This window comes from Bactrocera oleae, chromosome 5 (genome assembly GCF_042242935.1).
Source record: "Bactrocera oleae isolate idBacOlea1 chromosome 5, idBacOlea1, whole genome shotgun sequence".
NCBI lineage: Eukaryota > Metazoa > Arthropoda > Insecta > Diptera > Tephritidae > Bactrocera > Bactrocera oleae.
Window position 1 is genome coordinate 65,278,283 of NC_091539.1, and position 25,718 is coordinate 65,304,000.

At 33.8% G+C, this 25,718-nt stretch overlaps 4 protein-coding genes across 9 annotated transcripts in view; all 4 read left to right on the forward strand.

The window, feature by feature from the left end:
• Nucleotides 1-134: 134 nt before the first annotated feature.
• On the forward strand, nucleotides 135-4,453 carry LOC106620398 (myb-like protein D). Of its 3 annotated transcripts, none has more exons than XM_036368937.2 (4): nucleotides 135-235; nucleotides 1,371-1,478; nucleotides 1,554-1,707; nucleotides 1,780-4,453. In XM_036368937.2, exons 2-4 carry the CDS (start codon nucleotides 1,376-1,378, stop codon nucleotides 4,271-4,273), a joined length of 2,751 nt encoding a protein of 916 aa, XP_036224830.2. In that variant the 5' UTR covers nucleotides 135-235; nucleotides 1,371-1,375; the 3' UTR covers nucleotides 4,274-4,453. The 3 variants fall into 3 exon arrangements, with proteins under 3 accessions (XP_036224830.2, XP_014094367.3, XP_036224831.2); XM_014238892.3 differs by having other exon boundaries at nucleotides 139-235; nucleotides 1,362-1,478; XM_036368938.2 differs by having other exon boundaries at nucleotides 157-235; nucleotides 1,453-1,478.
• A 1,338-nt stretch (nucleotides 4,454-5,791) lies between these two features.
• Nucleotides 5,792-14,418, forward strand: LOC138855702 (serine protease persephone-like). 4 transcript variants are annotated; one of them, XM_070109423.1, is made up of 7 exons: nucleotides 5,792-5,809; nucleotides 11,310-11,597; nucleotides 12,925-13,078; nucleotides 13,146-13,207; nucleotides 13,294-13,577; nucleotides 13,640-13,823; nucleotides 13,888-14,418. In XM_070109423.1, the coding sequence occupies exons 2-7, from the start codon at nucleotides 11,528-11,530 to the stop codon at nucleotides 14,223-14,225; spliced, it is 1,092 nt and encodes a 363-aa protein (XP_069965524.1). In that variant the 5' UTR covers nucleotides 5,792-5,809; nucleotides 11,310-11,527; the 3' UTR covers nucleotides 14,226-14,418. The 4 variants fall into 4 exon arrangements, with proteins under 4 accessions (XP_069965524.1, XP_069965521.1, XP_069965522.1 ...); XM_070109420.1 differs by lacking the exon at nucleotides 5,792-5,809 and adding an exon at nucleotides 6,250-6,587; XM_070109421.1 differs by lacking the exon at nucleotides 5,792-5,809 and adding an exon at nucleotides 6,602-6,840.
• A 2,546-nt stretch (nucleotides 14,419-16,964) lies between these two features.
• Nucleotides 16,965-18,038, forward strand: LOC106620410 (uncharacterized). Its single transcript, XM_014238905.3, has 3 exons — nucleotides 16,965-17,204; nucleotides 17,325-17,478; nucleotides 17,545-18,038. The coding sequence occupies exons 1-3, from the start codon at nucleotides 17,105-17,107 to the stop codon at nucleotides 17,702-17,704; spliced, it is 414 nt and encodes a 137-aa protein (XP_014094380.1). The 5' UTR covers nucleotides 16,965-17,104; the 3' UTR covers nucleotides 17,705-18,038.
• A 2,588-nt stretch (nucleotides 18,039-20,626) lies between these two features.
• Nucleotides 20,627-25,718, forward strand: part of LOC106623700 (uncharacterized) — an 84,374-nt gene continuing 79,282 nt past the window's right edge. Inside the window, exon 1 of the mRNA XM_036368936.2 lies at nucleotides 20,627-21,440. The gene's annotated coding sequence lies outside the window, so the exon portion shown is untranslated. The remainder of the gene's footprint in view (nucleotides 21,441-25,718) is intronic.

Sequence of the window (25,718 nt, forward strand, 5' to 3'; positions counted from 1 at the left end):
TAAAAAATCATTATAACAAAAAATCCCTTCTCATATCAAATTTCCTGCGAATTCGCCCATATGCATGTATATGTGTATGTCTTATCAGCTTAATGTATAACGAACCCTGAGTACATTCGCTACAAAACGCATACTCCACGAGAGGCACACAGAAATGATCGGGCAGTCATTGTGAAACCAAGTGGTAGATAACAAATACTAAAAAGTGCACGGAAGTTTTGATTTTAATTTTGAGGTGAGAGTTATTTGACTGAATCGTGCGTCGAATGCCGAATTTGGTAGGAAACATCCACCACTGAATTCTAATTGTCGATAGTTCACTTACACTCGCTTTAAATATTATATGCATGTGAAAATGCGATTGATCTCGGTTACGCATTAAACGATACTTTATTTTTATAAAAAAGATATCAATGTTAAAATTAAAATGATTATAGATAAAAAGGTCCGATGATAAGCGAAAAGATGTGTTGTCTGATTCTCATTCGGTTGATGGTTTCGCATCGATATGTATAATCGAACAACATGTAGTGCGCAAGATCGCTTCTGTTTCGATGTGAGGTGAAGAAGATGCGGGAACCATGTGTTGTGTTGTCCTGTGTGGTGATGTTTTAGTGTGGTATTCTCAGGTGTGATGTGTTGTAATAGGGTGCGCCAGTTTTTCCCGAGTAGAGCCAGTTTTTAGCTCATTCATACAGCCTAATTGCTGGTAAATTAAAATGAGCATATCTAAGGTCAACTATGTCATTACAATAGGCACTAGGCTTCGTGGAAAAAGCAATTTTCAACTTATTTTTGAATTGGATTACCAACCAAGTAAAAAAATTTCAAACAATAGCTTTTGAAAAGACTCATCAGAACTCAATATTTTTTTTTACCATATACTACAATTTTTATAGTGTAGTGATTTTTATTTCTAAAAAAACTTTTTTTAGAAAATCATCCCGAAAAGCGGATTAATAATAAAAGAAATTTTTAATAAAATAAATATTCAAAATTGCGTACTGGTGTGTGCAGTTGGTCTCTATTTTTCACAATTTGGCAAAGAGTTACTTAGATGCCCACCAAACTCTGCCTAAATTAAACTTTGGTTCAAGAGACATATGGACGTGTAAGATTTTGGACAGTACGACTGGTCCTATAATTAAATGCCGTGAACTCTTTTCAGTGGGAATATTCTATTTCAGCCATTATAGCGTTATAATTAGTAAAATTAATCGATAACCATGAGCACATTTTTGCGGGCATTCGGAATAAATTTCATATCTCCTAATCAGCCTTTAAGTCAGCCGTGACGTTTAAACTATATTCCTATATAATATAATTTGCATATATGTGTACTTATACCGATTTAAATTTAGTATATATAGGCACTATGCCGGCGAACAAAATGCCTAACCTTTATAAACTCAGTGAGGTCGGCCAGATAATTATTCTCTTTGCTCTATGCAGGCTCAGTACTGCTCAAATACTTTACGGTAAATATGCTGCAATATTTATATACAATACTTTTTATTAAACGAATTAAATAATCATTACTGATAAAAATCTAGTTGGAGACTTTTGTGATTTTGCTGGCTACGATGGAACTTGTTTGGCAGCTAGCAAGTGTACTGACTTGCAAGCCAAAATGCAAGCACTGACCTTCGATAGATATCAAGTCGGCCGCTGTGGCTTTGAGGTTAAAGAGGAGATAATATGTTGTCCGTAAGATTAATTTAGTATATTTTAAACATTCTCGTTTTATAAATGTTTATCACTTTAACAAAATATTTGCAGAAAGTGGCCAACACCAGTGCAAACTCCATCTAAACTTTCCAACGCTTTTATAGATCTATCCAAACAGCCTGAGTTTGAAAACCGGCCGCCACCAGCCGGTGTGATTAGTGATAGTTCTATTCCCAGCATTACAAGTACACCTATGAATTTTAATCAAAATGGCAACATTTTTCAAGAACACATACAAGATGAAGAGGAGATATTAAAAGTTTTATTCAATGGCAACTTTGGTCCAGCTGGAATTGGCAATAATGTGGGGGAATGGAGTGGCGACTCTGCTCCGGTTTTAAATAGAAATAACAACATTTTCTTCAATGGAAATTCAGTACCAAATATAAAAAACAAACAAAATTTAAATGGCAACCCTGTTGTCGATGAAAATAAAAGATTTGAAGTTATATTCGGTGATAACCCTATACAGTTCGGAAATGATAATAGTCAAGATGAAAAGAAGGGGAATCCATTTCCGGAAGTAAATGAAAATAATAACGGATTCATCAGGGCAGATACAGTGCCGTATGTACAGGAGAACCAAAAGTTTAACAGTAACATTGCTATCGATGAAAATAAAAGATTTAAAGCAATATTCGGTGATAACCCTATACAGGTCGGAAATGATAACAGTCAAGATGAAAAGAAGGGAAATCCTTTTCCGGTAGTAAATAATAACGGATTCATCAGGGCAGATACATTGCCGAATGTACAGGAGAACCAAAATTTTAATGGCAACATTGCTATCGATGAAAATAAAAGATTTAAAGCTATATTCGGTGATAACCCTATACAGGTCGGAAATGATAATAGTCAAGATGAAAAGGAGGGGAATCCATTTCCTAAAGTAAAGGAAAATAATACCGGATTCATCATGACAAATACAGTGCCGAATGTACAGGACAACCCTGTTATCAATATAAATGGAAGAGGAAAAAGTATATTCGGTGATAACCCTATACAGGTCGGAAATGATAACAGTCAAGATGAAAAGAAGGGGAATCCTTTTCCGGTAGTAAATAATAACGGATTCATCAGGGCAGATACAGTGCCGAATGTACAGGAGAACCAAAAGTTTAACAGTAACATTGCTATCGATGAAAATAAAAGATTTAAAGCTATATTCGGTGATAACCCTATACAGGTCGGAAATGATAATAGTCAAGATGAAAAAAAGCGGATTCATTTCCCGGTAGTAAATGAAAATAATAACAGATTTATCATAGCGGATACAGTGCCGAATGTACAGGACAACCAAAATTTTAATGGCAACATTGCTATCGATGAAAATAAAAGATTTAAAGCTATATTCGGTGATAACCCTATACAGGTCGGAAATGATAACAGTCGAGATGAAAAGAAGGGGAATCCTTTTCCGGTAGTAAATAATAACGGATTCATCAGGGCAGATACATTGCCGAATGTACAGGAGAACCAAAATTTTAATGGCAACATTGCTATCGATGAAAATAAAAGATTTAAAGCTATATTCGGTGATAACCCTATACAGGTCGGAAATGATAACAGTCAAGATGAAAAGAAGGGGAATCCTTTTCCGGTCGTAAATAATAACGGATTCATCAGGGCAGATACATTGCCGAATATACAGGAGAACCAAAAGTTTAACAGTAACATTGCTATCGATGAAAATAAAAGATTTAAAGCTATATTCGGTGATAACCCTGTACAGGTCAAAGATGTAAATAGTCGAGATGAAAGGAAAAGAAACCCTGTTCCGTTAGTAAGAGGAAAAGATACCGTTTTTTTCAATGCAAATCCAGTAGCCCATGTACAGGAAAATCAAAACGTAAATGGTAACCCTGTTATCGATGAAAATGAAAGATTTAATGCTATATTCAATGGTAACCCTCTCCCGATTGGCGATGATATGGGGAGACCAAATGGTGTAATCAATCAAGATCCTGCTGAAAATTTTAATGCTAAAGGCAATGCTATCTTGGGCGGTAATCTTGAACAGGTCAGTAATGGTAATAATAAAGAGGAAAGGAAGGGAAATACTGTTTCGGGTGTAAATGGAAATAATAATGATTTTTTCAGCGGAAATCCAGTGTGGAATGTACAAGAAATCCAAAAGATAAATGGTAACCCTATTATCGATGAAAATGAAAGATTTAATTCTATTTTCAATGGCAGCCCTAGTCAAACTGGAAGTGTAAGTAGTATTGGGGAATGGAAGAGAAATTCTGTTCCGGATATAGTTGGGAATAATAACGGCATTTTTAATGCAAATACCATACCGAATTCACAAGCCAATATACATACACATGGTAACCCTGTTATCGATGAAAATAAAAAATTTAAAAATGATAAAGGTAGACTAAATGGTGTAATTAGTCAAAATCCTGGTATATTCGCCGGTAATGGTCAATTAGAAAGCAACCGTGAGCATTTTATTTTTAATGACAAGCCGTTACGAGTTAGACCTCCAAATGAGAGGACACATGATACAATCATGGAAAGTCGAAATTCATTCAATAATTGACATTTTAAAATGAGGAATCATAGAAGATTTGAAGCAGCAATAGACCGAAAAAAACAAGGAATTTATAGAGGGTCCAGTAGAAATACACTCATTCAATTTCCAAATAATTAAATGCAAATTATTTTATAATTATATATAATATATATTCAATACATTAAAATAATACAGTTAATTTATATCGTTGAAGCTTTAATGATTTTATTACTGCGCTCTAAAATTTGTGTGCTTTTTAACAGTATGGGAAAATACGCTTGAAATCCAGAGTATACGAGATTTCTTGCGCCTAATTTTTCGATTTGATATATCAAAAAATGTGCAGGTTAGATTAAGTTTTGGACCTGACCCCACGACGAAGGAAACGATGTACTGTGTTTTGATGCAATTTCTAGCAAATTTGAAGAGCTGAGGAGGGAGTGTTCAGACAATTATGTTTGACAATTTCAGTTTAAAGGGCGGCAGGCGTTCTTTCTGCTTCGGAAGCATCTCTTGTGTTGTTCAGCGCTCATCGAGTTCATATGAAGAGCCAAGTCACAAGAGGACAACGGAGCTCTGACCAGTCTACTTTGAAAACTCATCGCCTATCGTTATGGTTTCCAGTGAATCGACTGTTGCTTTCATGGCAGCTACCATTACTTGAAAGACGTTATAGTGGTCTGGAAGCATAAACTGCAGTTGATTGTGAGCTCACATATATTTTTGTAAATAATATGAAAGCAAAGCGGTATTTTTTTTTTAATTTTAATTATGGTGTCATTAAAGTTGGTAAGTTAATATCGGAATAATTGTGCCATACCTATTTAAATACCACGCTTTGGCACCCATATTTGATTAAATACAGGTATTTAAATTAATAAAAATATTGTCTTAAGTGCTCTTAAATATATTTTTTAAATACCCTCTATTCTATATTTACATATTAGAGTAAAGTTCATTTTTCTAACGTGTGGCATCTCTTTAAAAAATTCTGGCTTAAAATTAAAAAAAAAAATTGATTTTTAAATCTATATAGATACCATGCGAACCGATTTATATTTAAAAAGTCGATAAAATCAACATAGGTTTAATATAAGAATACTCTTTGAAACGTTTTATTAACGTCTTCTGGTACTGAGAAATTTAAAGATAAGCGTATATGTTTTTGGTATATGCAAAAAGAAAAGCTGATACTTTCAAAGCTTCTAGCATCTGCCAAGTTGCTTAAATGCTGTCATACTTCCAAATTCACTCTCTCCACTTTATCTATTTTCGACGCTCTTCACCTAACTTAACAAATTAATTTAAGTCTGCTGGCACTGCCAAGCCGGGCTTATCTGGTGAACATATTGACATATATATATTTATTTATGGCTGCGTTACATACTCGGAATATGTGAGCGCGCCTCTCAAAGTGACGTAAAATCAGAAGCTTGGCTCTCCAGCAACAAGTTCACAGTTGACATAACCAGTGTTCATTAGCGCACCGATTGGAGAAGATTTGTGCCATTTTTTTAACACCAAATCTTATACTTCGCTAGAGTATTTTTGCCAAAAATATAGGTAAATCTGTGAGATATATTATTGAAACTCGGAGAAATTGTTTCTTTAATAATAATAATATACCCTTGTGTCAAAAACGGGTTGAATTGGGTTAATACCCCCTTAGCCCCCATATACCGAATATAAAGAATGTGGAACTTCCAATTGACTTAATATCGCATATATCGGCCAATGTGTGATTTATGTTAATGCAACTGAGCGAGCGTGTTTTTCTAATAAAAGGGTATCTTTGTGCCTAAAGTGGATAAAATCGTGCTCAAACTTGCTTTCGCTCCCTTAGCCGGCTTTGACCCTTGCAGTTTGCAAGAGTATGAACTATTCGGTTACATCCAAACTTAGCCCTTCTTTACTTGTTATACTACGATTTGCTTTCGCCATCTACTACGCTTTCAAGTGGAGCGCGTTGAGAGCTCATGAGTTTGATGCAACGCAGCCCGCAAGGCAGTGCTCGCTTAGCTGTGGCATGTTGCTGAACATCATTTCACCGCATATTAAAAGTGGAACTAGAATACTGTTTGGAAGAATCTCAAAAACTCTAATTATAACTAATATAAAAAATAAAAAATATATATTTTAACACGCGACCAAATCAGTTCGGTGGAAACAGTTCGTTCAAATTTTGCATACTTTTGTTATACAAAGTACATATAAATTGAAAATAAACAGAAAAAAAACAATCACAAACCGGATGAGTAACTGTTGAGTACGCGCGAAAAACGCATCAAAAGAGTGTATAAACACAGAAACACAGCAGAAATCACTGTCTTAAACAATAAAAGTAAGGAAACACAATAAAGCGCAAAAAACAATAATAACGAAACAGAAATAGCGTCATATAGTGCAACCATACATATATATATTGATTCCAATGGCAAAGTGATAAGACTGACACCAAACGAACCAATAAGATTATATATAACATATATATGTATGTAAATATATGCGCTACTAATCTATCGATATATATGTACTTACTAAACATATGTATTTGCGTGTAATGCGAAAAGAACTTTTGGGCCCCTTTATGAAAGGTAAAATCTACACAGCGAAGTTATTTTTACTAGAGTCGCCAGTGTTCGAAATTTGACCATTACAAAATACAATTTATTAACAGTGTTAATAGTAATTAAATTTTATTGAAGAATTTGAACAATATGTGAACAAAATCTATAGAAAGTTGTAGTTAACAATTTGCATAAATAAATTTAAAAATAATTAAAATTTATAATTCATTCTCGTGCAAAATTATTTATTCTGTTTCTGGTTTTGGCTTAAGTCTTCCTTGAATGAATAATCGACTGAAATCGGCCAATTTGAATTTGTCGTCATTTGTGGTCACGTATGCAACTGCGAAAGGATGCCAAAATATAATTATTAGTATAAAATATTGATGTCTTGTTTGAATGAAATATCGAAAAGTTATCAGCTTAGGAATCAGCAATTTCGTAGAACAGCACCTTCTTCTGTAGAAGTTCAACATTCTAACGCAATTTATCGCGTTGATCCTTCAATTGATCGCAGTTATTGTTAAATAAATATTCATCGTCAAAAGGATCAAAAATAAAAATAAGAATCAGCAAATTCTGGCATTATGGTAGGTGTAGGCAAACCAAGTGACGTACATGTAACATTTTTTTTTTTTTACAAACCATACATGGATATTAATGTGCGTTAAAAATGTAATTATAACAGAATTCAGTGTTGCAACACATGAAGCCCAAACACATTTAAGAGTGAAAAGAAATCGCAACGACAAATTCGCCATAAACGATACACAATTATCCGATATCTGTATTTGCAACTTAACAGCGACGAAATGTACTTCGGTATACGACTGTGTTAAGTGTGACGCGAAATAACATTGACCAATGAAAACGCGTCACCGCGCTTGTAGTTGTTGTAGACGCTAAATATCCGTCAACGCATTCTTACCTATGTTCCCGTTGACGTACACTTTAAATAACGTTGTGCACTTCTGCTCGTCTTCTCCTTTCCAACGGTATGAACTTTATCCGTATATGTCAACGGCAAGACAGTCAAAAAAGGCACAAACTTTTTGTTTGCGGAATTATATATATAATAGCTATCGAAGAATATATGAATGTGTAATGTATGAGTAACTGTTAATTTTTAATATATAGTATAATTGTTATACTTACAATAAATACATAAAAAATAATTACGTCCTAATTTGACAACAAAATTTTTGTTTTCAAATTTTTTGTTTTCATAATTTGAAATGTTTTAAAAACCCCAAAAGTACTTATCACATTCAAAACGAAAAACAAAAAAAAATGTTTGCGGCTATCTGAACCGTTCAGTTTGACTGGCAGCTAAGAAGAAGACATCTTGTTAAATAAAAAGGGACACACATAAACTTGATTTTGATTGATCAGTTTGTATGGCAGCTATATCCTATAGTGATCCGATATCGACGGTTCCAACAAATGTGCAACTTCTTTGGGAATAAAGCGGGTTTCCAAAATGCAGATTAATATTACTAGAACTGAGGGATTAGTTCGCGTATACACAGACAGATGGACAGACAGTGATGTCTAAATCGACTCAGCTCGACACGCTGCTCATTTATATACAAGTACATAGTTAGTCCGGCCATAAGTTCTGTAACAAGTTCTGGTCGTTTTAAAAATGTAACTATAATACATTTTCAAATAAAATTATTTTTATTTAATAATGCATATATTAACTGAGTGAAAATCAAAACTTTATTCGAAATGTTCACCTTTTACTTTCACACAAGTCTTAAACGATTCGATCATACATCAATAGTAGCACGCACTGTTTCTATTGGTATTGACGACGCTGCTCTAAACAAATATTTTTGAAGACTTTCCAAATATCTGAGAACTATTCCACAAGCCATGTTCTCCAATTCTGACCAAAAACTGTAGTCCAATGGATTCCAATTTGGGCTTCCACTTGGTCAATCATCTGCAGCTATGAAACTAGGAATATTGCTTTTAAGCCACTGCTGGGTGGTTTTTGCCTTGCATACTGGAGCAGAATCTTGCTCTCCATCGAAGAGAGTATTGCTTAACCATTTCACCGTGCCTTCTAAAGTATCCTGCTGGTTCACTTTTGCCCCAGTTTGAACTTCTTTTTCACAGAAGTGTAACGCCTTTACAGGAGACTCTCACCAAATCTGGATGGTGAATATGTTGAACCCTTGGAATAACATGTTTTGTTTATAAATTGACCGACGGTAACCTTTCATGTCGAGATCATCTCGAATATGTCTTGCCATTGATAACGTCAATAAATACATTTCCCTTGAAATACGTTTCTGTCATCGAATGCGTTCGCGAACAGTTTTTATGGCCGAATTGGTGCGAATGACGCGCCCTTTCTCGGAAAAACGATAGTTCGGTAAACAAACATTATCGAAATATTAAGTTTTTTTCAAAGCTCATAAATTTCGCTTGCGCTTATTTCACAATCACCGCAATATGATTTTCTTCAGCTCCCCACTCCATTGCTAAGCACAGAACTAATTATTATTTATGAGTAGACACTATATACAAATATAAATAAAAGCACTTTTTTCTGCGAATTTGTCTCCGCTGTATGTATTGTAAACTTTGCAACAAAATTTATGTTGAGACTAAGTACTTATATACTTTATAGGGTCTGCCACGTTTCCTTTCGGGTGTTATAAACTTCGTGGCAAACGGAAGGGTATAAAAACATAAAATTGGTAATTATTTATGCTAATGAAAGCAATTATATATTATTGACAAAAAGTCCATTAAACAATATTTTTTTTTAATGTTTTGTTAAAAATATCATTTACGGCTTTCATTGTCATGAAATGCTAGTTTTTGAAGAGTTGATAAGAGAATTGCCAGCAGTTTTTTCGCTATAAATGAGTGTAGTAATGAAAAGTGTGGAGAAATAATTTTTCCCGCTGATTATTTTAAAATTAAGCAAGAATAATGTGGTATATCTAATGCGTTCAGAGCTACCAGTATACTAATGAACTATTTTGGTCAATATCTCTTTCTTTTGTTTGTCAAATTAAATAGTAGTCCGCCTACGTCAGTTTACATATAAGTAGCACTATGAAAGGAAAAACACTTAAGTTATTATTTATATAACCTGAATAGAGTATATTACTTTTGCTACGAAGTTTGTAAAAATCAGAAGTAAATGTCTGATACTCTATAAAACATACTTGTATATAGATCAGTGGGACGAGCTGAGTCGATTAGCCATTCCCAACTGTCCGCCAATCGGTCTGTTTGTCTGTATATACAGTTTTTAAGATATCAATCTGAAATTTCGCGCACGTTCTCTTTTTCCTCCCCAAGAAGCTGCTCGTTTGTCGGAATCGCCGATATCAGACTACTATAGGATATACAATTTGATCGATTAAAATCAAGTCCTTGTGTGGAAAAAGTATTTATTTGACATGATATCTTAACGAAATTCGTCATAGATTATTGCCAAGGCAACGCTGCAATTTCCAAATAAATTGTTTAGTTCGGACAACTATAGCATATAGCTGCAATACAAACTGTAAGACCCAAATCATGATTAAGATCTTTTTGTACCCTTTCAGCTTATATGAAATGCACCTGTAAAGGGTATAATAGTTTTGGCGTAACGATGTTCATGTTTTTTTTTTATTCTTCATTCCTTTGCACTCTATTCAAATCTACGGAAGTTGTTTATATGGAACAAACCTATTGCTAGCGTCGACATTTCATGGGATGTTCCTTTGAATTGTAAAATCTTAGGGTTTTTGAAAATTCGTTTTTATCACTTGACGTATGCAATAGCATCCTACCTAACCTATATCATTACCTACCTAGCCTAATATAGTATAGCGGTCAGTGAAATCGGCATAGCAAAATTTCAAAAATTTATACAAATATTTTAGTACGATTTCTAACGGTCACATTAGAACACCGTAGGCATATATAATAGCATTATATTTTATTAGTCGCATATATATTGGTAAATTTTACTAAACTTTCACACGGACACCGGTCTAAAGAGTTTTGAACTTTTAAAAGAAAAGCTATAAGAGCATGTACCATATTATATGTTAAACTTCTGACAAAGATTCATGAGAGACGGTGTTGGTTGTTTATGAAATGTTTAAAATAAAATAAAATAAAATAAAATAAATTAAAATGATATAAAATAAAATCAAATTAAATTAAGTTAAATAAAATTAAATTAAACGAGCCCAAATTAAATTAAAACACAACAAAAAATTTAAAAATTTAAATCATAAAAACCAAACTAAATAAATATAATTATTGCTTATGAAAATATTCATACAACAAGCACAGCTCAAGCTCCACTTCATCTTCGGCTGCACCAATCGCTTAATGTCAATGTCAAGGTGTTGTTCCGCAATCTGACGCAGCGCACAAGGTCACACGTATAAAAGTTAATATTTATTTGCTTATAAAACCGGTGTCGGACACAAGTAGCTACAAATATCTTTACATGTATACAAATTTAATTGCAGATTCATTCACGGTTCAATGACTTAATACCACCTGTGTCGCGTGTAGCTTCTATCATATGTACATACTTCCAACCATTTTGAGTGATAAAACTGCACCCAACACTTAAAGTTCGTTCAGTAGGAATACTGTGCACGTAAACTGATTTTATTTATAATCGAATAAATATCGGAAATTTTATTTCAAATATTCTAAATTACAACCAAGTGAACATTACAATATGCTGCTGCTACTGCTGCTGGGTAGCGTGCTCGCCGCTCTGCTTGGAATGACCACAGCTCAAATGCAGGGTAAGTAGTCGATATTAGAATAATTGTTGTACATACGAGTATGTAGATATATATTAATATACTATGGATCAAAAATGAACCAAAGTGACAAAAAGCTACTTTTTCAGGTATTTTAATACAAATATTTATTATCGCCTTTAAAATAAGCTCCTGAGCAAATACAAGCCTGTCAAAGCTTAATCCAATTTTCCATACACTTGTTATACAACTCGGCTGGGATGACTTTTAATGGCTTCAATGTATGTTTTAGTTTCGAAAAGAGAAAAAAGTCACTGGGAGCCAAATCGAGCGAATATGATGACTGAGCGATGACTCTAGTTTCATGTTTGGCCGAAGAGTCAGTCACAATCTTGTTAGAATATAACGTCGCATTGTCGTGGTGAAAAATGCATGAAATTTCTGCCATTCATTCACCAAAATGTATTGAGTCGATCCATAAGAGATGCTGAGATCCTCTGTAATATATCAGAGAGAGCCAAAAGGACGAATTTTGAGCTCTGTTTCAATAACAGAGGTGGTTAGACGACAGATAAGCTCTTTATAAACAAACAGTGGCCAATGACCCCTGAATCCTGAATTGCGCTCCAAATATCGACTGTGGTGTGGACTGTCTAGACCTCCAAATTGCCATTACCTATCCTCTAAGTTTTCGTCTAACTAAAAACATATCTCTGTAGTACTCTACGCTGAGTTTCAAGTAGGTTTTTGAAAATATAATAGTGTCATTATGAAACTCGTGCTTTCACTTTAAAAAGCCTCTTAAAAAATATGTGCAGTGTTATTGGTACGCACTTGCATTTGCTGATTCTGGCATCACTTAATTTTAAAAGTAGTTAGTTTCTTAGAAATTCGGTATGGTTCTTACATCACGTAATTATAAATTTTACTTCTATTCAGGTCTTTAAATCTATGTTTAATGATCGGTACCATCAAACCTAGTCTTTGCTTACTGCACAATTTTTGCAGATATGTAGAACTATACTCAATATCTTACTTAGCCTAGACCTACTTGCTTGTTTATTATACCTTGAACAGGGTATATTAAGTTTGCGACGAAGTTTGTATATAGTATATAAATGATCAGCGTGATGAGCTGATCCAATTCAACTATCTTCGTCGGGCCGTCTGATATTGATCTGAAAATTTTCACACAAATCAATCAAAGCCATGTATGGAAATCTTTTTTATAATAAGATATCTTCACACAATTTGGCATGGAATACTTTTCAAAACATTTTTCTGATATCGTATGAGTATCTTGGTCTGATGAAATGCTTATGTATTTATATAACGCGGGTATCTAACACAGATTTTATTCTCGTTTTAGTTGGTGATCAATGTCAAATTAGAATTTTTAAAGGCATTTGCACTGAGGCAAGCAAATGTACGGATCTGCCGTATACCATGTCTCAGCTGGGCCTGAAAAGACGTGATATACAACGTTGTGGATTCACTGTATTCGATGAAATAATCTGTTGTCCGTAAGTATATGCATTCAATATGTAATAAATCTATATTAGCGGCATTTATAATTTTTAACTACTGCAGCTCTCTTTCTACTCCCACCACAACCATAAAAACACGATCCGATGATCGTCCAGCTGTAAAAGGTGAGTTCAACAACATACATACATATATTTATATATAAAATATAAACTAAAAAGCGATTTTAACCTCACTCTTTCCAACCTGGTAGCTTGCATTGAAATCGATGGACAATTGCAGCCGCTGCTTACACCACACATTCTAGGCGGTACACCCGTAGAATTAGGTGAATATCCACATATGGTAGCTATTGGACTGACTAATACAGATGATGTTGTGGAGTACAATTGCGGCGGTACTTTGATTGCAAAGCGCTTTGTTTTAACTGCGGCCCATTGTCTAGTCACACAACAAATACCGGTTATGGTGCGAATGGGTGTGGTGAATTTCACTGACACCGAACAAATGAAGGGAGCTGTTGAAATCAAAATTAAGGTAACATATGTCTATGATTTTATACTTAAACATAAAAACATATAATGTATGTTCTCCCGCAGAAAACTCACATACATCCGGACTATACGAGCGCCTCTGTTTATAACGATGTGGGCTTGCTGGAATTAGAGGACGAAGTTATTTACAGTTACAATGTATTCCCGACATGCCTCTACACCGATCCGGATGATCCGCCAGCCAAATCTGTGCTCTATGTCACCGGCTGGGGTGTCATGAATAGAAACAGTAAGTTTCTATGTTATAGTTAGTATATCTTCTTGTTAAAAATTTGCTTTCTTCTTCCTTGTAGCGCGTGAAAAATCGGATGTTTTATTGAAAGCGCGTCAAACGATCGTCGACAACTCGAAATGTAATGAAAGTTACGTGGACAGCGGGTTGACACGTCGCAATAGGGAAGGTATCATCGCTAGTCAGATGTGCGCGCATGACCCTGGCTTAATAAAGGATGCCTGCCAGGGTGACTCAGGCGGTCCGCTGAATTTGGTTGTCGACGAGGCTTTAAACAAATATCGTGTAGTTGCTGTTATTTCGGCTGGATTTACCTGTGGCAGTTCCACACCTGGTCTTTACAGCCGCGTGTCTTCCTTTTTGGACTGGATCGAGAGCATCGTTTGGCCCAGTGGATAGATTTGACGATATTTTACGCTTTACCTTCTCGGAAGTGATAACTCTAAAATACGAAACCACCATATTGCCATACATTTTCTAAACTAGTTAAGGAGACAAAAATTAAATTAAGTAATGCATGAATTTATATTATAATATATCGGTCCGAAGAAAACATTTTAATAAAGAAACACCAAATTCAGTTTTGAATAAATATTTTTTACTCCCGGAAAAAGTTGCCTTACAAATACAATAGTTTAGTTATAATACTAAAACTAAGCGTTATAGTTGTAAAATTATATACATCTATTAAAACAAACAGGATGACGAGACGAATTGTTTCCGATATACATCCAACCGTTCGTGATGCAATCGATAACTTAAAAACTTACCTTAATCATATTACCAAGATACACATGTTGGCACCTTGGTAAAATGTTGAGGTTTATACTTAGTATGGAACATAAGAGCATCTAACTTTTCCGGCTAGTTTATCTGATCAAATTTGACCCGAACTGGTCCATCTAAACTGCTTATGGTCCATTCTCACCTCTGTTTATGACGATAACATCGAAAATGTAAAGAAAAAGTGCTTGATAGTGTCCATGTTGGCATCAGAGAGATAGCAGAGGTTCTCAACATATTTAATGGATCGACTCAGCACATTTTAGTTAATGTTTCGGTATGAAGCGTATCATTGTTAGACCAGAATATTTTTCAAACACGACGTATAGGCTGATGCTTATAACAAGCGTATTGACAATTTGATTAATCGTTGGAATGTTTGTATTGTCTCAAGAGCCTATTTTGAAGGCGATAGGAAAGTTTTTTTTTTTTAATTTGAAAAAATGTAGTTTTTTTTGTCACTTTGGGTCAATTTGAGCAGATGTATATAGATCAATTTCTTAGGCAAGTCATGACATTAAGAGAACATATTTTTCGGATGAATCTGTGAACAATCTCTAGACCTCATATCCAGTATAATTATATCATCTGTTCTTTTATTGGTAAACCAAGATACACATTCATACAAAAGCTGAAATGGGAATTGAATGTGACCCAAGGCGGTCTTTATTGGTGCCGTTGAAAATTTATTTCGATCAATCAATGTATCCTCGAGAAAAATTGGCAACAACGCCTTGAAATGATTTAAACAAACAAAAATTAAAATCAAGCCATGTGAAATAATATCCAGTAAAGGTTAATTTACGTCAGATATTATTTATGTATGGCGGTAAAAAAATAACTTTGTTATCAATTCTCTGAAAAGTAATTGAAAACATGTTTTAAGTAGTTCAAGCCACAGTAAAGCAATTCCGCTAAAAATTATAATAGTAGCTTATCACTATCTCATTTTTGCTGCCATTTCTTTGAAATAAACGATAATACTAAAATTTGGCCGGATTTCCCCGAGATTCTTTCATCATCCATCAGCTGTAAGCTAACGACTTTGGGGATTTTATGATGAATCATAATTAAGATGAGAAAAAATAAATAATCAGGAGCGCAAAATTCATATTTGTTTGCTACAAGTCTCTTGCCTTCTCTCAGTATATCTTATGGATCGTATGTACGAATTAAGGTATGTTTCGTCGCGGTGCTTAGACTTTGGTTTATCATGCCCTCATAGGGAGCTGAAACAAATATTACAAAAAATTTAATAATTGGTTTTGCTCAAAACAAACACAAAAGAATGAGAGTTACAAGTGTGCTGCCAAAGTGCTACAATTTCTTTTTTAATCTTGTCTGTAAGTGAATATTGTTGGCGGAAAACGGTGTTAGTATTTCTTTGAAATATTTTTATTCTCGAGGCTTGGTGTTTTAACCTATTCCTCCTCAGCACTTTGTTCAGTGCGGTGGAACCAACTGCGAAACATGCGATTTTAGTGTGTCAAACGTTTCGTCTCTTCACGACAATATTGATCCTAGTTTGTCGGATCAGAACTCTAATGCGGTTTGTATATAAATTTACAATTTTTTTAGATCCAAATACTTCAATGTCACATTGTTTTGGTGAATTATGTTCTGATCAGTTATATACTTCCAACGGTTTTTAAAAATAGTTTTTGCAAAAACTCTTTCATACCATACTATCCATTCTACCAACTATTAATACCAAAAAGACAGGAAAACGTCTGTGTTCTTGCTCAAAGTGGAACGTAAGAAATAGTGGCTGGTGTCTAGATTTGGGTTCTTACCCACAAAACCATGGTTCGTTCGTTACTAGGTACTTTTTATAATTTTATTGTGACCTCAACTTCCTTTTGGGTCTTCGATGAGCTATTATCAGAAAAATATTTTATGGAGCTTAGAGGCGGTATATGACTTAAATAACATACCTACATGCCTTGACTCTGATCTCGATCTCAGTGTTGGAAAGATCCTACATTCGATACCGATTATCAACCGTACATCAGTAACGAATTTTCTTAAAGTTCCTCGACAGATAAAACTTCCGCTTTTGAATAACCTCAAACCCATTAGCTATTTGGAGGTGGCTCTACCATAAATTTCTAGTATGGATGTTCACAAGGCATATGAAGATCTCTGTTCGATAAGTATCATATAATCTAGCTAACAAAGACCAACATTTCTAACAGAACTGGCAACTCTATAGGAAATTCTCGGTTAAGTTTAAAGAATAACAAAGAGCGCAGCTTGTCTATTTCTTAAAAAACCGGTTTCAGATGAATACTCTTATCTACACACTCCCTTAAGTATATTTGCTCCCACAACGTTAGCCGCCGCAGAAGCCAACATGCTCCGTACGCGAAGATTTGTTTCACTTGTCTCGCTACTGCCGTAAGCTTTGGTTCGTTGCTCGTTTAAGACCGCTAAACGTAACAGTAAAAGTTAAAAACTTTTAAATAAAGTTTTGTTATTAGTGCCTATATAAAATAATGGTAAACATGTTGAAAAAAATTTGCTACCTGTCGGTTTTCTTACTAGTGTCCATTTTCTGCCTAACCCAGGCAAAGCCGCCAGAAGTGGTGTTGTATGGTGAGTAGAAAGTGCGGTTGATTGTATTAGTGAAAAGTGATAACAGAGTTTCAAGAAAAGCAATCATCTCTAAAAAAAATCGTAAATTTTTAATAAAAAAAAATGTTTTTATTTCACCAGAGGGCGATGAGTGCGTTACAAACAGTTATGATGGCACCTGTTTGGTGGAGAAGCAATGCCCGCATTTAGAGGCTACGATGACTAGAAAAGGTCTACTAGCCAGAGATGTGGGTCACTGCGGCTATACGGTATACGAGGAAATCATTTGTTGTCCGTAAGTAATTGTCGGCTTGCTCTGCCTAAAACAATAGTAATGTACTTGTTCTTCTTGTACTTGTAGTTCAAACAATCCGGAACGCCCAATATACAATAAATATTTTGCACCAGTGATTATTCAACAATCAGTAACAGTAATTATTACCTCGACTGCGTTCATACAAACGGAAAAAATCGGCGATGACTTGATATTCAGCCAGCTCAATCTGACACTGCTCAATTAGAATTATAATCACATATTATATATTATATTATTAAGTATAAGCCTAGATATATATATATATGTATATATATATATTCAACTACATACATACGTGCGTATTTGCATATTAGCATGAATACATATTCGATTGTAATATCTCATAATAGACTGCAATAAATTCATTGCAATACAACAAAAAAAAATAAACGAAAAATTCTCATGAAATTTAATCAGTGTTAAATATACGTTTAGCACCTCGCTATATAAGCTTTAAACATACACACACATTTATTTTAAAAGAAATTTGTACTTATAAAAATTATAGTTTTCGCTTGCTTTTGCGTGATGCGAATGAAGTTTTATTTGTTTTTACTACAACCCGCTCAAAAAGTATAATTTGTATATATATCGGAATTCTCTTAATCAGCAATGAGGAAGGAAAGTATACATATATATTGTACCTTGTATGTAGTGTATGTAGATTGGCTTGACTACAAATTGTCAGAAGACAATCCAATAAGCAATAAGGCAATCCGACATACACTCAAGATCAAATTTGAATCGTACTGTTTACCGAATCCATCATAAATTGTTTCTTGGATTGGTACAACTCTTTTATGTTCGTGTGAAGTTTGATCTTCAATTGTATGCGTTTGCTGCAATTTTAAATTTCTTATGGAATCACGGTTACGGAATCATTGAAAATATTGCAAAAATTATTTGAGGAGTCTGCTTTATCACGTACACAAATATTTCAATGGCTCAAAGAACTCAGTAAAAGTCCTAAAGTCATCGAAAGCTGGTTGCATGCGAGTCGTTTATACTTTATTAGTGACGATAACATCAAAAAAGTTATAGAAACAGTGTTTGAAAATCGTCGTGTTGGATCTCAAAATCTCTTATCACTTGACTCAACACAATTTAGTTATTGTTTAGCAATGAAATTATCAATGAGAGACACATACAAAAATACCTGAATCATTTGCAACAACGAGGTCGAGTAAAGGTCACAAAAGAGATGCTCGACAACGTGATGATAAGTGACATAGGTTTATGAATATGACGTCGAAATTGTCCAACATCCCAATGAATGGCGCTATAAAAATATCCGAAATGAAAAAATCGAAATTCGCTGAAGGCTCTGAAGGCCATCCCAGTCGAGGCTTATAGCAAACGTGAAAAAAACTGAACTAGGCGTTGGCATCTTTTATAGGCTTAGTAGCCTATTTTGAAGGTAATAATAAATATTTTAATTAAAATATGTGGAAATGAGTTTTTTGTTCAGTCCGGGTCAAATTATTATTAACACTATTTGGTAGTGAGAATGGTATTTGCTGCAAAACAGACTTCACTCTTGGCAATTTCTTTCCAGGGGTTATTTTCCTGAGAACTGAGAACAAGAACAGATTTGGAGAATGTGCTGAACGCAGAAGCAATTTAAAGTCAAATCCATTCGGTTAAGCCATTGTTTTCATTGATTTGTGACACTATGCGTTGGTCAATTGTGAGCTCACTCAGCACTCCATTGACACGCCTTACATATTGTTGAACCATATGCCCAACACTTTCCTTTATCTATCTTTAAAACGTCAGCTATGTCCATAAAATCAAATATATGTTTTTTAGCTACCTGGTATACATATATATGCAAACACCTCGTAACTTCAACTCAATCGGTTTTCGTACGAAAAATCGTTAAACACTATTTTTAAGCATAGGCGACTTGGTCGAAAATGTTGAGTTACTATTTTACTTCGAACTAGCCAAGTTAAGCTGTTAAAAATCCTTGTTTGCCTAAATATGACACAGCTGCATCTCTTATATGTATGGTACATGTATAGACCGCAAAAAGCACTATTCTCGTTTGCCGACCGTTCTTCGGACTGAATTTGCTTGTATATGTAAATGAATAAAGTTTGATGGATCTCTTTAAGTAGACCTTTTATGGATAGTAAAATCTCGGCAAAATCAAATCTACAAGCCTTTATATTATATTTGTAGGATTTTCCTTATAGCTAAGGAAGATTTGCTTATTATAAAATTTAAATTAGGTAGAATTCTTATTTTCAATTCAATTCTATTCTATCTATTTATTCATAAAAAGAAAGAAAAGACACAGAAGAATTAAATCATTTATCATATTTAAGACAAAAAATTGAAATAAAAACAAATAATCGCCTTCAAATAAAACAGTGTTAGTAAAGTTTCAAATTTTCACAGTTACAACGCAGAGCACTTGTCGCCGTTGCCTACCACAATGCCAAAAAAGTTCAGGCTATGGCCGATTGCGTGTTGAAGCAACATGTGTTTGTTACCATACATTTAGCCGACGCTGTTCGGCGTGTCATACCAAAATAGATTATATTGGCTGTTTTATTCTATTTTATTTGGCTCTTTGCTTGCTTTTGTTTTTGGTCAACTGCTTTGCGCTAGCAATTCGTAAACAAAAACAATGAGTTCGCTCCAACGCCTTAAGATATGCAATGTATATTACTCTTAAATGCTAAGCTTTAAGCTCTGCTAAGGTGACCAGCTGTAGCAAAACTATTTAAAGGCGGCTATTAAAAGCTCAGCGAAATGATTTTTATATGTTGCATGCAACACTAGAAATTTTAGTTTATGTCGGGATGCGATAGTCGTTAGACGTACGCTGGCTTAACAAAACCGAGCAAAGGAAACGGATATTGTGGATAACAGTTAATTTGAAAAACAAAAATACAATAATGTGTGGTTGAGAGTTTGTTGGTGTATGCAGAATAATTGAAAATATTTGAGATCGGTAAATAAAAACAATTTTTGTGTTTGCTTATGGAATTATTAAAGTAAATATAAAGAAATTAAAGAAAAATTAATTAATTTAATAAAAAAAAAATTTTTTTATAAAAAAATATTTTGAAGAAATAAAAAAAAGAATTGAAAAATAAAAAAATTATTAAGAAAAGTTAAATAAGCAAAAAATTAACAAAACATTTAGTGAAAACATGAAAATTAGCATGAAGTTGTTATAGTAATGATTATAAAAATTTGGTTTTAAAGTGTTTGTCAATACAACTTTTCAATTTAAATTGATATAATTATATATAAAACACTACTGCAAGTGTAATTTAAATCACAGTGTTATATATACATATATAAATGGAAAAATATATCAATTTAAAAGTTTTGCTCTAAGCGCACCCACATATAACGTAGCTTTACCGTGTGTTTAAAAAATTCCGTTCTACATTCAGCTGTCGCCCACAAATCGTCTGTATATACACGCCTACTTAATTGTATTTACCAAAAAAACCAAAAAAAAATATTTAAAAAATCGTGTGATTCAAACATTTGAAATTGCCGGCCCCTTACATGTGACCTGACAATTGCTCTACTCGGCATAGCCTACATTTAGGAGCCAAAAGTCAAATTGAAACTAGTGAGTACATAAACACTGCGGCGCTGTAAGGCAGACAAGTTGTGACAGTCGGAACTAGTGCACCTGTTTCGCATATTAAATGTCAGTGTTGAACCGTTGCGTTGGGTTTGCTGCAAGCCTCGCATGATTTTTAACACAATTAGTATTGCAGTTATCGGCCTGAAAGTGGGCCGCTAGGAATACGAGCTGCATGCCTACAGCTAGTGCTGCAGGCTAACCTCGATTATTTGTTGCAACAACGGTGCGCCTAGGGAGAGCACGTGACCGTAGTAAACTGAGCTGTGCAGCTACATATACTTGTATGTGCTCTAACTATAGTTACATTGTTGGTGGTAGTGAAGAAGTAAGTTGCACTTTGAAATACTAGCTGTGAGAGTATATATATTAGGGTGGGTTAAAATAAAAACGAATGTAACAATTAAGAGCTCATACTAGGAAAGCCTTTCTTAGAGCTGTTTATCAACCAATTTTTCAGAGTACGGAGCGAAAAAAAACCTTATTTTTTTTTTTGATTCACTCTAATATTATATGTATATATATATGTGTGTGTGTGTTTAGGGTAACAAGTGCACTAAAAAGTGTATATAAATATTTTAAATCTTTGAATCACACATGTAAGTGCATAACTGTGTGTGAATGCAAACACCTTGTAATGCATACATTTAGGCGGATATGCTGGGTGTGTGTGAACTAAGTGGTACTGTTTGCACACTTTAGTTAGAACGAGTGCACGTTTTGCATATATTTTTAATTTGAGGCAATTATACCGGTAGAACTAACTAACTTTTCGCTCGCTTTGTTCTATTCTAACTGACACCCGCGCTGATAAGGATAAATTTCAGTGTTAAAAAAAGAAGTTGAAAAAAGCTGTAAAAAAGGCAGCAATATTTATTATACTCAATAACTCGCACGTGTTGAAATTTATGAGTGAAACTACTTAAATAAATTTATTGTTTGGCATTATTGCATCAGCGTTAGCGCCTAAATATATGCTTACCTGCTGGTAACCTTTGTGTTGGTATACGTGGAATTGTAACAGCTGTGTAAGTGATTGCTTTTTCCTAAATGCTGACAAGTGTTATCATTTATCGGCAAATTAATTTATATATTTTCGCAATAACGACTATAACAATATTTACAACGTTTACCCAATGCGCGAGTATAAGAAAATATTTGCACTACTGCTGATAAGTTGGTCAAATAAAGGGGGCAAGCGCTGTTGTATCGTTTTCAAATGCGAAGTCATGTCGTAGCAACCGTGTGACCTTGTTAAGGGCAATACAAGTTATTGCTAAAAAATAGCAATAGAAAAAGTGCGAAAGGTATGCGTTGGGGGGTGCAGTCGAAGTGGTTTCATTAGGTACTTTTGCAATTAGTGTGATTTTTGTGCACCAAATTAAATAAACAAAAAGTTTTGTTTTCTTAATTGCATTAAAATATCTTACCACAATTTACCTATAAACTATATGCGGTATAAAATCAAGCAGAATAATTAATATTATTATTTCGGGTATTTGAAACCAGGCTGTTTTAAAGTCTTTATCTTCTAATCGCTAAAATGTTAATTTTTTATTTTATTTAGTTCAAAAATATGTCCAAACTATAGGTTATCGAAATTTTTTAGATAAAAGAAAAGCTTTTAAAAATATTATTTTTGGCATTTTATTTAAAATATATATTTTGTATTATTTTTAGATTTTTGGTTTTGACAAGGGGTTATTCTATTCCAGGTTGAGAAATAAATTAAAAACTTACAGCTTTGTTGGGAATTCATTATTTGAGTTTCTCAGCAACCACATTTGGTCTAAATAAGCATTCGATATGACTATGACCCGTTTCCATGACAGTCGGAGTAACTGAAACGGACCCGGATTTTTATCCGGCCAAGGACTGTCAACTCGGCAGAATTCTGCCGCTACAACAACAACAACAACAACTATGAGTTTATAGAGTCAATATTACATTCATACGATAAAGGTGAATGAATTATATCTAGTATATAATGAGTAGTCTATCACGAAAAAAAGTCGATACTGATATTATGTAGCGAAACAAATAGTAATTATATGGTTTTGCACGAAATTATTCTATTTATTTCCTTAAATATTCTCTGCTTGTTTTCATTCAACGCGTACCATACTCGCTTTGTTTGAGTTTTGTCGCCAGTCAAACAAAAAAATTGAAAGCCAGAGAAAATGTGAGGAAACCTGAAGTGGCAAAGTCTAGGTTACGTACTTATATAAATAAGTTGTTTTATTGATTCGTTTAGCAAAATTTGACCAAAACATTATGTATGAGGAATGTCTTCTTAGCCTCAGGAAAACAAAGAAGTAGACATTTTCAGGCATTACCGTTCGTTAACTTCTACTTACTTAGCTGTGTTGCTTCTCAATATCCCGCTATGTGCTAAGCCTTGCTTAGGGGTTATATCCACTTGCAAGTTAGAAAAGAGGCGTTTCTTTGTGAACTATTTTTGAAGAAGCATTTTATTAATTAAATGAATAAAATAATCTAAATTTTCAGAATTTCATGTACTTTTATAACACCGTCTACTTAATTTTTGCTTTTATACCTCATAATAAGAATAATAAATAGTTCTGAATTTGCTTTTACTTGTATGTATAAAAAATGCAAAAATTCAACTTAATTAAAATACGCAAAAATTTTACATGTAAATAAATTATTAAAAGATAACGATCATCCATTTGTGATTCATTCTTACAACAGACTTCAAATGTTTAAAATTGTATAGTTTTACTTTTCATATCATGTTCCGTATAAGTTGCTCTTGTTAAACCCCAAATATAGTCCTCCATCATGCTTTTAGTATACTGGCCGTGGTAACGCTATTTTGATGAAGCGTTATCCTTTTTCTTTCGAATAAGCTTCCATAATATTTTTATATTTAACTAAATGAGAATGTAACATAAGCATCTACATCCGATAATGGTGTATCGGCGCGTCGTAATTACCAGCCCTAGGAAACCATGTCAGATCAGGCTAAAATTAATTTTTACCATTGAGTAGAGTAACAATGCTAAACTGACAGTCTGAGTGACGATTATCTGGTTACTTCAAACTTCAATCTTCATTGCTCTTCGCAAGTCTTTACATTTTTACTTAAATCATACTTTTTCTCTGCAATGTGCAAACACATACTGTCGTACATCATGAGCCTTGCAAGCTACACTAACTCCCGTGCTCTACCTTTATAATCGTCATTTTCCATGTATCTTTGCTTATATAACCAGAATATATTAAGTAAAGCCGATGCGCGAAAAAATTTTTTTTGACCTGTGTAATAGGTGATGTTTAAAAAATTTTTGGATTCCTTTGTCTACAGGAGGACCTACGAAAAAAGGTCTCGGGCTGTAAGGAAGATTTGGTAAAAATAAAAATCAATTTTTGTGGAAAAATGTATACTTCACAGGGGTTGAAAAAATCGAAATTATTGTCTTATCTAATCTTATTCCTTCGATCACATATATCATTTATATCAAATAATCTTATGTGAAAACTTCAAGCCGTTCGATCCAGCTGATTGAAAAAATTTTATTCACCGGCTTACACTTAGTTAAAAAATTCTTACAAATACGTTCATATCTACGAAACTCTTTTCCAGATCAACTTAAAATTGTCGGAGAATATTCTCAAATTTATATACATACCATATATTCGATATGCATTCAAAAAAAAGTTAATTTTTTTAAATATCCAAGTCGATAAAACCCTTTAAAATATATAATGCATGTTATACAAGTAGGAACGCCACGAGTTTTCAAATAAATAATAGATGCGCTGTTATATAAAATTTTGTAAACAAAATGTTTCTGCACTAATTACAATCTTTATAATATTATGTAATTTTTTGCGTCTACTATAACATCAAACAGAACTTTTAAAGAAAGAAAAGTGTGTAGCATAAAATTCAGCGCATTAAAAAACGTTTAAAGAACCGTTATAGTAGTGTGAAGCACGTTATTTAATAATTACCACTAGTAATTATTATTTATTAATATATTTCTATATGTTGTGTATGTTTGTAACATACGCAAATATCAATGACAAGTATTAATGGTAGAATGACAGGCAAATATTTTGCGTCTACGCAAGCATTAAAATGAGACATTTCACTTATATAATTAATACGTTAAGCATATTTAAACATATGAGCGTCTCAACAAAGGATGAAAAGTATTTTCCCAACACATACCCCCACGCAAGACATAGCAACACGTTTGAGTAATTATGTGTGCGTGTGGAGAAGGTTGAAATGTTGGAGATATTAATTAGCGTGGCGCACCCATTTCGGTCTATAAATACGAGTACTTCATGCAAAAACACACAGACACACATACATGTATGTGCACATTAATTTGCCTAGTTATAGTATATACAGTACTAGTATATGTATATATATAGTTAGTTCATTGGATAACACACAAGGCTATTGCGTTACTGCGCTGACGAGCCTTTGTGCCACATACCTCATGCCACATATAATAACATATATTACTTCTGTATATATTTCTAGTATTTGAAAAAGTACTCGTTGAAATTCCGCTTAAATACACATCTACAAAAGGCTTATCCTGTGTTAGTGAGTATTGTTATGTATGCT

What these genes read in the sequence shown, in the direction of transcription:
- LOC106620398 (XM_036368937.2), top strand. Translation starts at nt 1,376, where the DNA reads ATGCCGGCGAACAAAATGCCTAACCTTTATAAACTCAGTGAGGTCGGC. An exon ending in TACTGCTCAAATACTTTACG is followed by an intron (nt 1,479 to 1,553) that starts GTAAATATGCTG and finishes ATAAAAATCTAG; the next exon opens with TTGGAGACTTTTGTGATTTT. An exon ending in GAGGAGATAATATGTTGTCC is followed by an intron (nt 1,708 to 1,779) that starts GTAAGATTAATT and finishes AAATATTTGCAG; the next exon opens with AAAGTGGCCAACACCAGTGC.
- LOC138855702 (XM_070109423.1), top strand. Translation starts at nt 11,528, where the DNA reads ATGCTGCTGCTACTGCTGCTGGGTAGCGTGCTCGCCGCTCTGCTTGGA. An exon ending in GATGAAATAATCTGTTGTCC is followed by an intron (nt 13,079 to 13,145) that starts GTAAGTATATGC and finishes TAACTACTGCAG; the next exon opens with CTCTCTTTCTACTCCCACCA. An exon ending in GGGTGTCATGAATAGAAACA is followed by an intron (nt 13,824 to 13,887) that starts GTAAGTTTCTAT and finishes TCTTCCTTGTAG; the next exon opens with CGCGTGAAAAATCGGATGTT.
- LOC106620410 (XM_014238905.3), top strand. Translation starts at nt 17,105, where the DNA reads ATGGTAAACATGTTGAAAAAAATTTGCTACCTGTCGGTTTTCTTACTA. An exon ending in GCCAGAAGTGGTGTTGTATG is followed by an intron (nt 17,205 to 17,324) that starts GTGAGTAGAAAG and finishes TTATTTCACCAG; the next exon opens with AGGGCGATGAGTGCGTTACA. An exon ending in GAGGAAATCATTTGTTGTCC is followed by an intron (nt 17,479 to 17,544) that starts GTAAGTAATTGT and finishes TTGTACTTGTAG; the next exon opens with TTCAAACAATCCGGAACGCC.